Source organism: Danio rerio, chromosome 17 (genome assembly GCF_052040795.2).
Source record: "Danio rerio strain M-AB ecotype USA chromosome 17, GRCz13ab, whole genome shotgun sequence".
NCBI classification, from domain to species: domain Eukaryota; kingdom Metazoa; phylum Chordata; class Actinopteri; order Cypriniformes; family Danionidae; genus Danio; species Danio rerio.
This window is the reverse complement of record NC_141037.1, coordinates 11565001-11577410: the sequence shown is the minus strand read 5'-3', so window position 1 is coordinate 11577410 and position 12410 is coordinate 11565001. Positions and strand designations below refer to the sequence as shown.

General features: G+C 35.1%; 1 protein-coding gene across 5 annotated transcripts in view; it reads left to right on the top strand.

Annotated features, from left to right (window-relative positions):
* mipol1 (mirror-image polydactyly 1) overlaps positions 1-12410 on the top strand; it is a 176727-nt gene that overhangs the window by 54636 nt on the left and 109681 nt on the right. For all 5 annotated transcript variants that reach the window (NM_001305467.1, XM_087288603.1, XM_087288602.1 and 2 more), the window contains 1 exon segment: positions 9971-10184. In NM_001305467.1, coding sequence (NP_001292396.1) covers positions 9971-10184 — 214 coding nt within the window.

Here is a 12410-nt window from a genome sequence, read left to right as displayed (position 1 = left end):
ACTTCAATCTTTTTGCAGGCGGTTAATCAGCCTGTGTTTGATTATTAGTGACAGACATTAGTAAGACGGCACGGGACTGCTGCTTGCTGTATTTTCTTTATCAGGAGCAAATGGCCGTGTGAGTGTTCTCTCATCATGTCTGGTCACTTTTCCCTCTTTAATTACATGAAATGTGACCTTTTGTTGTGCACCATTTAGAATTGAACTGATTAATGCAGTTACATTGCAGAATTTTAAATGAGGATGCTAATTTTAATTTAGAATTAAATTGGAATTATATTAAAAGCAATAAAATTCAAACCCACTTCACAATTCAAAATACTTTTTCACATAAAAATACTTGAGTTCATTTTAGGTTATTTTTAATGTTTTGAATTCAGTTTAATAAACAATGTTAGCCACACTGTAAACAAAAAATCCTGGATTCCCTACATTTTTAATCTGAATCAAATTAATCTAATGAGTCCATTGAACTTATTATGTTAAACTGACTTAAAACAGCTTGCGTTTATAAAATTAAGGGTTTGTTTCCCAAACTACGATGTAACTCTCGGCTGATCATAGTCCGATGCATCGTTTTGGAAAAGAATAATGTAGTGACGCGTGTTTCCCAAAACCCGTAGTTTCTCTGTTGCAGATCCATTGTTTAAACTACGTTAGTTATAGCCTAAAACATCCATAATGATGCTCTAAGCAGGGTGAAGTGACAACTTCCTTAGAGAAGAACCCCATCATTTCTTTGTGCAAGTTATATTTTTTAACACGCACACGCATTTTAAAAAATTAAATCCAATATTAGTTTTGGTAAAAACACTCGTTTTCCATATAAACTGAAATATATGTAAATGGCACATATAGGGCCTGTGTTTTCTATACAAATATTGTGGAGAACATTACATATTTTATTCTAAAACATAAAATCACTTACAAAAGCTAACACCTATTCAAATATCATATATAAGTCATATAAATAAATAAATAAATAAATAAATAAATAATGAGGCTATTTATTAAGAAATTACATTTAATATTTTTTATTTATTAGGAAATGAAAAAAATCCTAATTTAATAATATTAATAATTATTGTTATTTTATTATTATTATTATTATTATTGATATTATAATTAATATTAGGTAGATATTATTTTAAATTTTTTTGAAAAGTCTACTTTTACAATTTGACACATGCAAACCACTGCAAAAATGTTTTAACCAACCATGTCATACAGTAAAGACCTGCTATAAATTAAAAGTATATACGTATGCTGTGTTTTTTTGTTCTCACAAGCTTTGGATACTTAATTTAAGTTGCAGTTTTAAATAATAGGTCACCTATAGCTTTCATCATGAGCCACGGCTGTGTTCAAAATGACATCAATGTTTTCAAAGTGCACTGCGAAGGAAGCGCATTTGTAAACATGAAGATCGCTAAAACTGAACTGTAAAAATACTTTGAAGGCAAATTACACTTAAAAGAGATGACTTCAATGCTTTTTTATTTTGAATAATTCCAATTTCAAATGTTAGAATGTTGTAAATGAACAGAGCATATTGGGGGATAACTGGGAATAGAACACAGCCAGGAACTGTTTCTAACTACAGCTCCAGAGATGTAGTTGCAAGTGCACAAGTTGCAACGCAGTTTGCGAATGTTTGATGGAGCAATGGATTTGGGAAAGCCAAATCAACAAACTATGTTTGTAACGATGGAACTTGCAACCTTGGCTAACGATGGTTTTCGGAAATGCACCCCATAACACCAAAGTAAATGTTAAATTCCAATTACATTTTAGAAAACAAAATGGAAGCAGACTTCTAATTTGCATTTATTTATTTATTTATTTATTTATTTGTTTTTTGATATGAGATCAGTTCATTGTCAGACTTAGATTGGACTTTTTTCTTGCAGAACAGTATGCTACAGTCTTTCTAAACAGACAAACAGACAAAATTTACACAATGTAGAAAGACAAAAAAAAATGGTTGTATACATATTATACAAACGATATTTAGCTCAAAGACAGCCTGATGTACAAATTAACAATTTAAATCAGTTCATCTTTATGTCTATAGCGTTTTTACAATGTAGATTGTTTCAAAGCAGCGTAACAGAAGTTCTAGTAAATTGAAACTGTATCAGTCCAGTTTTCAGAGTTGAAGCTTATTTCAGTGTGGTTTAATTTTCACTGCTGAAAGTCCAAACACTGAATAGCAAATCTATCAATGCGCAGCTCCACAAATCCACAAAATGACTCTGTTAAATCTTGGGTCTTTAACACTAGATCTCCCGAGGCAGCCTATAAAACTGTTTTTACATTTTGTAATAGAATAACTTTATTAAAATAAACCCACATATCTATAACATCCTGACTATTCCTAAATGGGTGTATATTTCTTTCTGACATTGTTATTAATTTAAAAACACAAAAGAACTAAAAATAGCCTCAAAAATATATTTTTTTATAATTTGCATTTAGAACGATCAATTCAGTTGGAGTAACGGTGAAAGCAATTAACACTTTAAAAAAAAACAATATTACTTCATTTTTAATGCATTTAAATTTGTTCAGGAATTGATGTAAGATGTATTTAATCATTTATTCATATTTATTATCTAATGAATTTAGTTTTTTGTCATTCCTTTTATGAACCTGAGATTTGTTTATGGTTATTATGAGATAATGAACCTGTGAGATGTAGTTACAGATTCTAGAATGTTCTAATTCATTTGCATCTTTAAACTGGAGACAAAAAGATGATAAGAATGACACCTTAAATCAAGGCCAATTTGCTCTCATTCCAGTTCTGCGTGAATGGAATGGGAGCCAACGTTTTAGTTCTGAATTTGAGTCCATTCTCGCTTGGTTCCCATAGGAAATGGGCCTTTACTTTGCACGCTTAGATTAAAAGCCCTGCTCACCCCATTTGTGAGGGAAATGGCGCTTTAAACACACATTCTCAGGGGCAGTTACCTTTGTGAGAGACACCCGGAGAGGGAGATAAAATTAAAGAAGTAACCCAGGTTAGGGAACAATGTATCCAAAAGTCGCATATTTGCAATGTGACAAAGGGCTTCTATAAGTGTGTTTGGCGTTATTATTCATGGTTTGAATTTGGTGTTTGCACGGGCGAGTCTTACGGGGAATACTAATAACTGTCTCCAGCAATCCTGAGAGCAGAGCCCTAGCAACAAAGCCATGAGGCAGACCTCCCTGATCTCGACTTCAAAACCTGACCTTTCGCTAAATAATTGTGCCGGCTAAGCTGGAGCTTTTTGGACATCGCGGTCGCAAGACTCGAGCATCACAACGCATTTATTAACGCAGAATGATTTCCCCTTATTTGATGCTTTTGATTGAACCGCTCCGTGTTTGAGTTTTGCTCCATTTGAATTGCATTGATGTGCAGCTGATTTATGTATATTTTATAATCGCAGGACAGCCAGGTTTTTTTTTTTCCCCGGAACACTTGACCCTGTGCGTGCACTTAGCACTAGTAACTGTTTGATTTGCTTGTAGATGTTAAAGCTGATTTTTTTTTCATGCTATAAGGAAACCGTTTGGTTGATTACACTGAAAAGTGCAAACATTGTGGCTTTGTGGCGTTACAAAAACATTTTGCTGAGCATCCTGATCTGCCAATCCCCGGGACATTCAACTAATGGTGTGAGTTTGGAGGTAGGACTATATGTTTGGCTGACCAATGGTAGACATTTGGCAAACCTGTTTTAAAAACTGAAAAGTCAGTATAATGTGAACCAAATACATTAGGTACAAATTATTTATTAGTAACAAATTGCCACGGATCATGGAATTTTCCTTTCTTAGGAAATCTAAAGCTGATTGGGGAAGTAGATATTGATGGTTGTCTGTTTAAATTGTGGATTTGCACAATGATGGTGTATGTGTTATCCTGGATAGTTCTTGTTTTTGGTTATGGTGTAGGTTTTGGTGGATTTGGATACTAGACATTGTCTAGTATTTAAATGGAATCAGTTCAATTAGTTTAATGATTTTAGTAATTGAAAAATAGCTAATGAAGGATTTCCACTGATTATTTTTTATTATTATTTTTTTTTTAATTTTGAGGTTTTCACCTTAATTTGGATAGGAAAGTAGATAGAATTGACTGGAAAACGTTGAAAGCAGAGAGAGGGGAAGGATTGTCATAGGACCGCGAGGCGTTGAACTCGGTTCGCTGTGAGCACCGGAGTGCATGTGTCGATACACTAACCACTACACCTCTGGTGCCGACATATCCGCTGATTTTATGGCATGAATGGAGGGATGAATTGAATACGAAGGAAGCTTGTGTGTTTTTTCCCCAGTAATGGATGTAAAATAAAACAATATAAGAAGACCGTTCTCTTAAGTGTGGATTGCAATTCCTTATATTAAGTAACAGAATGTAAATTGACATGGAAATTGTACACTTTAACAGCAACATTTATCCAATGATGTGTTTTCAGGGCTAGGTTACCAAATTAACACAAAAAAAGAGCACAAATCAGCAGGAACATTTTAACAATTGTGCATATAAAGAGCTGGGAAAATCTTCTTGGTTGATCAGTTGCATAAATAAGGAATTCAGGAAACCAGTTTGAATTTAGTTTGTTTTATTAAGTTTACATTATGCAAATTGCCAAACAAATTGTACACTTCAACAACCACATTTAATCAGTGGTGTTAGTTTGTAGGCAGGACTATCTGTTTGGCTGACTAATGTTACATGTTGGGATGGCAGGAAGTCTATTTGAAAAAGTCATAAATGCTTTTAGTAATGCAAAAGAAAAGGGAAATGTTATCAATTTGACCTAATGCACACCCCAGTAGCAATATTTAGCCAATCTTTTTGACTGACCAATGGCATACATAACAAATTCAGAAGTCCTGTTTAAATGTTTTATTTATTATTACTTTACCTCATGCAAACTGAACTGGCGCAGAAATTGTTCAATAGACTGCACCATTTAACCAATGGTGTTATTTTATAGACAGCACTGTCTGTTTGGTCGACTAATGCTATAGGTTTGGAGTGCATAAAGTTTGTAAAAGTCATTAATGTTTTTACTAATGCAAAAAAGGGGGAACATTTGGAAATTTTATGAATTTTATCTAATGTCAAATTTCAAAAATGGCATTCTTAAGCTGGTACTTTCAACCAATGGCATAAGTTCTGGAGGTAGAGCTATATCTTCAAGATAATTCTGGAATCCTGTTTGGAAAATAAAAATATTTATTTTACTTTATGCAAATTGACACTGAAATTGTACACTTAAACAGCAACATTTAGGCCAATAGTGAGAGTTTGACTGACCAATTTTTACATGTTGGGATTATAGGTAGTGTAAACATCATTAATGTTTTTACTAATGCAAAACAGAAGAAGAATTTGGAAATGCTATCAGTTTTACCACCTAATGCAAATGTCAAAAAATGGCAGACTTCAGCAATAACATTCAACCAATGGCATAAGTTTAACGTTTGTTAAAATGTGTATACACACAAACACACACACACACACACACACACATACACACACACACACACACACACACACACACACACACACACAAACACACAAACACACAAACACACACACACACTTATTTTACTTTATCTAAATTGGCACTGAAATTGTACACTTAAACAGTATGTGAGCTTGTAGGCGGGACTATCTGTTTGGCCGACTAATGTTATAAATTGGGAGTGCAGGAAGTCTGTAAAAGTCATTAATGTTTCTACTAATGCAAAAAAAAAAGGGGAAACATTTGGAAATGTTAATAGTGTATCTGGGAAGGACTTTTATTTTTGTCAGTGACCTGGGTTAAGCGCTTTAGGTGAACTGTATGCAGTAACAAAATTGGCACGTTTAAGGTCTGTTTTCTTTAAAAGTCAACAATCTCCACTGGCTGAGTGATATGCGACATAAAGTGAGTCTCAGATTGTACAAGAAGCGCTGCATTAAATTACATTTTCCCCATCATGTCTTTAAAATATGAACATTTATTTTACCCCAGTATAATCAATTAGGCTTCTAATCATCTCGTTTTACGCTTGGGCAACTAAATGAATTGCAAAGTCTATTTAACTGATTATATTTTAAAATGAAAAAAAAGTCACATTAACTGTTCCCCGGAAGTTTATCAGTATGGGAAGAAGCACTTGCTCTACATATACCCTATTTTACCTAATGCCAATTTCCAAAAACGCCACACTTAAGCTGGTACTTTCAACCAATGGCATACGTTTTGGATGTGGGACTATCTTGTAAGTAATTTAGGAATCCTGTTTGAGAAAAAAAACAAAGAGTTTATTTACTTTATGCAAATTGGCACTGAAATTGTACAATTAAAAAGCAACATTTAGCCAATGGTGAGAGTTTGAAGGTGGAACTCTCTGTTTGGCCGACTAATGTTACATGTTTGGATTATAGGTAGTCTGTAAAAAGTGTTTTTTACTAATGCAAAAAAAAAGGGAAAACATTTGGAAATGTTATCAATTTTATCTAATGCAAATTTCCCAAAATGGCACATTCAACATTTAACTAATGGTGTAAGTTCGGAGATGGGACTATCCTCTTGCAATATTTAATTCAGGAAACCTGCTTGATTTTACCCTATGCAAATTGGCACTGAAACAGTACACTTCAAAAAGTAACATGTAATCATTTGTGGGCGGGACTAACTGTTTGGCTAGCCAATGGCAGATGTAGGGAGTGTTCAGAAAACTTTTATTTTTCACGTAACGCAGCCACAGAAATTCAGGGTAATAACTTAACACCCTTAGATTCTCACTTTGCAATTTTAGCTTTTGCTGTATCTTTCAAGTGTCTATTTTTACCAGTTGTGTCACCACAAATTTGCTCTCGTTTAAAACGTCTCTGCCACAAGGGCTCTTTGATTTTGATCACAAACTATCCGGGGCACATCCAGCTTTCCCCGAGGAGCTGATGGTGTCTTCAGAAAGGCTGCCAGAGAGACAGGCCTCCGTGTTTGCATCTCTGGCCCTGAGCGCTACAGAAACATTGACAGAAGACCTTGTTTCCCCCTCCTGCCAGTCACTCGGCACAGATCACCACATTCCCTCGTGAAAGACGGCCAGACCTAGTTTCCTTTTCAGAGAGCTGACGCAAAAACCAGCCAACAGTGCTGCCTTTCACACCATCAGACTGTAATTTCACAGCAGAGGAATGGAAATCTTCTATGTTATGGTTGCAGCTTCTTTATTGTGGGTTTTCCTCTTTATTTAGCCTCTAAATAGCTTTCTCTGCATGGTAAAATATATTTTATTTGATATGTAGAAATAGCTGGAAATGCATTGACACTCGAGTGGAATTTCAGATGGTAAAATAATACAATACAATACAATGCTTACACTTCCAGACAAAAGTTTTGTTGTCCATCCCCGATGTAAGAGCAACAAATAACAACTTGACTTCTAGTTGATCATTTGGAAAAGTGGCAGAAGGTAGATTTTTTTTGAAGAATCTTCTGTTGAACTGGTAATTGTTCACAGTTTATTAGTGTCTATTTATTCAATTTATCTTGTACTATATTAGTTAAATGTTTAGTTTATGTCTAGTGTGTGTCATATTTTTGTTTTTAAATTGCACATTGGAGTATGGGAGAAACGCAATTTCAGTCTGCTGTGTAATGTACTGTTGCATGGTTTGATTGACAATAAAGTTGACTTGACTTGACTTGACTTGAACTGCATCCAAATCATCACAAATACTGTAGAGGACCTGTTGGAACCCACATGGACCCAAGATTCTCACTGAAATCAGTCAAGTTTGGTAAAGGAAAAATCATGGTTTAGGGTTACATTCAGTAAGAGGTTGTGCAAGAGATCTGCAGAGTAGATGGCAACATTTACAGCCTGAGGTACCAAGACATTTGTGCTGCCCATTACATTACAAACCACAGGAGAGGGTGAATTCCTCAGCAGGATAGCGCTCCTTCTCATACTTCAGCCTCAACATCAAAGTTCCTGAAAGCAAAGATGGTCAAGGTGCTCCAGGATTGGCCAGCCCGGTCACCAGACATGACCATTATTGAGCATGTCTGGAGTAAGATGGAGGAGGCATTGAAGATGAATCTAAAGAATCTTGATGAACTGGGATTCCTGTAAGAACGCTTTCTTTGGCATTCCAGATGACTTTATTAATAAGTGATTTGAGTCATTGCAGAGATGTATAGATGCAGTCCAAGCTTTACTTTATATTCTACACTGTACATTATTTCTGTTAAGTGACAAGACTTCTGTCTAAGCAAAGTCAGATCTTACTGTCCTAATTAAATCATTAAAAATCAAGGCATTATAAATTTTTATTTTCGTCAAATAAGCATAATCTAGAGGCCTTTGCCTTTCATATAGGCCACTTCTGGTACCAAATGATCAACTAGAAGTCAAGTTATTATTTGTTTGTCCTAAAACTTGGATAGGCGACAAGAATTTTTTCAGGTAGTGTATTTGTATAGCACATTTAAAACAGCCACAGTCGACCAAAGTGCTGCACAGAGCATTGTATAAAAAAAATAAAATAAAATAAAAAAAAGCAGGGTTCCACACAATTCCTTCATGTTGTCCCAACCCTATCCCAAACTCAAGTGGATTGAACGTAAAACAATTTAGTTGTCCCCTCAAAATCTTAAGAATTGTGTTGTTTCAACTAATTATAGATAAGTAGTTTGAAAAAGCTGTAAAATTATTTTTTGAGTGAGTATAAAAATCAAAGACAAGTCAACAAAGTTCATTCATTCATTTTCTTGTCGGCTTAGTCCCTTTATTAATCCGGGGTCGCCACAGCGGAATGAACCGCCAACTTATCCAGCAAGTTCCTCCAGGACCAAGATACTACATCAAACAACATCAATTGACAACATAATACAGGACTACACACTACTATAAAATTTTAGAGGAATGAAATAAAAAAGATAAGATAAACAAAACAAAAAAATTAATAAAATAAGAATAAGGCCGCAAAGTGCGGTTTGTGCAACATTTAGTGCAGTAAGGCTGACCTGAAATATAAACAGTAAGGCTGACCTGAAATATTGGATCAAATATAAATACTGTACATGTAAACATTTGTCATTCAGGGAAGAAATGTTGTACAGAACTGTGTAAAAATAGCAGTATTGCAAAACTTCCTGTTGTTCGTTCATTCATTCATACATATATTCATTCATTCGTTTTCTTTTCGACTCAGTCCCTTTATTAATCTGGGGTCACCGCAGTGGAATGAACCGATTATCCAGCATATGTTTTACGCAACGGATGCCCTTCCAGCTGCAACCCATCACTGGAAAAACACCCATACGCACTCATTTACACACATACACTACACAATTTAGCTTACCTAATTCTCCTATAGCACATGTCTTTGGACTTGTGGGTGAAACCAGAGCACCTGGACGAAACCCATGCGAACACAGGGAGAACATGCAAACTCCACACAGAAATGCCAACTGACCCAGCTAAGGCTCAAACCAGCAACATTCTTGCTGTGAGGCAATTGTGCTACACACTGTGCCACAGTGACGCCCCATTCCTGTTGTTGTCCATTAATTTTTTTTGTCTCTGTGTGTGTGTGTGTGTGTGTGTCAGTCCAGTATCTTCATTTTTAAAAGTCTGATAGCATGTAAAAAAAAACTGTTGCACAGTCTGGATGTGAGAGCCCGAATGCTTCTGTATGTCTTTCCAGACAGCAGCTGAGTGAATAGTTTGTGTGTGTGGTCAGCCACAATGCAGCGTGTGCATCAGATTTATTTTCCTTTTTCTCTGTTCTTGCCATAAAAAGCTTAGCTTTTGTTTTGGAGGTTATGACTCCGAGCTTAGTAACTCTTCCTAGTAAATTAACAATCAAGATATCATCGAAGAAAAAGTTAAGTAAAATCTGACTTTTCTTGAGTTATGTGCATGGCGACAAGGACAATGCTAGCATTTTGTTTTTTTACACACACAGTATCTAAGAGTCCGAGATCCAGAGAAGAAGTGCTGCCCAAACCCCCTCCACCCCCACCTGTGCCTGTCCCTGCTCCAGCTGAAGTGAGGATCATGGAGGAGGAGAGACGAGCTCAACAGAAAGAGACAGCGCAGCAGGAACAGGACATTAATGAGACGGCCAGCAGTCCAGTCCACACACCTCACATCAGCAGGACGAGCTCTGCTCTGCTCAGGTCAGGAGAACAGACTCTAGCTGTCATGAGTAGACACACTCATTCACACTGCTCAGTAATATAAATGTAAAAATCTGCAGTTAAAAGTTCATTATACTTTCACCTCTTCTCTCTTTTTGTGTTTTTTGCTTTTTGACAGAAACTGAACATAAAGAATATTTTAATTGGATACCACTTGTGCATGCTATGCAGTGTTTTGTATTAATATAGTTGAAGTCAAAAATATTAGCCCACTTGAATTATTAGCGGAGAGAAGATTTTTTCAGCACATTTCTAAACATAATAATTTTATCAACTCATCTCTGATAACTGCTTTATTTTATCTTTGACATGATGACAGTACATAATATTTGACTAGTTTTAGGATACTAATATTCAGCTTAAAGTGACATTTAAAGGCTTAACTAGGTTAAAGTTAGGGTAAGTCATTGTATAACCATGGTTTGTTCTTTAGACAATTGAAAAGAAATATAGCTTAAAGGGGCTAATAATTTTCACCTTAAAAAGGTTTTTTAAAAATTAATCTAGCCGAAATAAAATAAATAAAAATATTATGGGAAATACTGGGGAAAAAAATTCCTTTCTCTGTAAAATATTATTTGAGAAATATTTGAAAAAGAAAATAAAAATCACAGGAGGGCTAAATTTTTATTTTATTTTATTTGGCCTCTTGTGAAATTGAGATTATTTTTCAAATGTTTCTAATAACTGTTTAACAGAGAGAACATTTGATTTATTACATTTTGATGCCTGATATTTTTTTTAAAACTAATTTATTTTACCTTTGTCATAATGACTTTACATTATATTATAATAAGATACTAGTATTGAGTGCAATTAAAGTGCAATTTAGAGACTTAATTAGGACTACTTAATTAGGAGAGTTAGGTTAATTAGGCAGCTCATTGAATGTGTTTTTTTTTTCTTTACCAATAAAAAAAAAGATTATTATTTTGACCTTATAAATTATTATTAATTATTCATTAATTCTTTTTTTTTCTTTTGGATTAGTCCCTTTATTAATCCGATTTTGCATCAGCGGAAAAAACGCCAACTTATCCAGCATATGTTTTACGCAGCTGATGCCCTTCCAGCGGCAACCCATCACTGGGAAACATCCATACAAACACATACACTACGGACAGTTTAGCTGACCTAATTCACCTGTACCGCATGTCTTTGGACTGTGGGGGAAACCGGACCACATGGAGGAAACCCACGCGAACGCAGGGAGAACATGCAAACTCCACACAGAAACGCCAGCTGACCCAGCCGAGCCTCAAACCAGTGACCTTTTTGCTGTGAGGCGACAGCAATACCTACTGTGCTACTGTGTCGCCCAAACTATTTTTATTTCAACTACTGTTTTTACTATTCCCACCAACTATTTTATTTCAAGCTATTTTTCATTTTAGGTCAGTTAAAAGAAACTTAAAAGACATTTTTCCTAAAGAACATACTGTGAAATTTCCTGCTCTGTTAAACATCACTTGGGAAATATTTGAAAAGGTATTTAAATTTGACAGGAGGGCTGATAATTTTACTATCATCTATATATTAAAGTAATATAAGTGTAAATTCATTTGTATTTCATTATATCTTTTATGCCATTATACCAATGCATTGGCTTAAAACATACATTAAAAATGCAGTACTTCTATATTAGGTGTTATGGATGTATGCATCTTAAGCAACAATAAACAATACATATACTGTTTACAATATCAATATCAAGAATAAATGTATCTTTTTAGAGGTGTTTATTCTGTATTTTGGAGTGCTGTATCAATTCAAATGGGCAAACAGTAGGTCATCCAACCCTTGCATAAGTACAATTGGATATTGTGCACTGTTTTAATATTGCACAACAATTCCTATTGACCTTATTCTCCGCCGACGAGCGGGCGCTGCCATTTGAATCTTTTTGGCTCAAGACATCCGGTCTCATTCACTTCCATTCATTTTTAGCCTTAAAAACTGCTCATTTCACTGCTTGATGTTGCAATTTGATATTTTCTTGTTATATTATACTACTTGGTCTGTATAGTCATGCAAACATTTGTTTGTTGAGCAAGTAGTTTGACCGTTTTCTGCCGTTTATTATTCCAAGTCATTTCTCCCATAGGCCACTGAATCGGAAGTTCTAAGACAATCGCGAAAACAGGCGCACTTCCGCATTTTAGAATAAGGTCAATAAAATACTAGGTAGTTTGTCATTGCAAACAC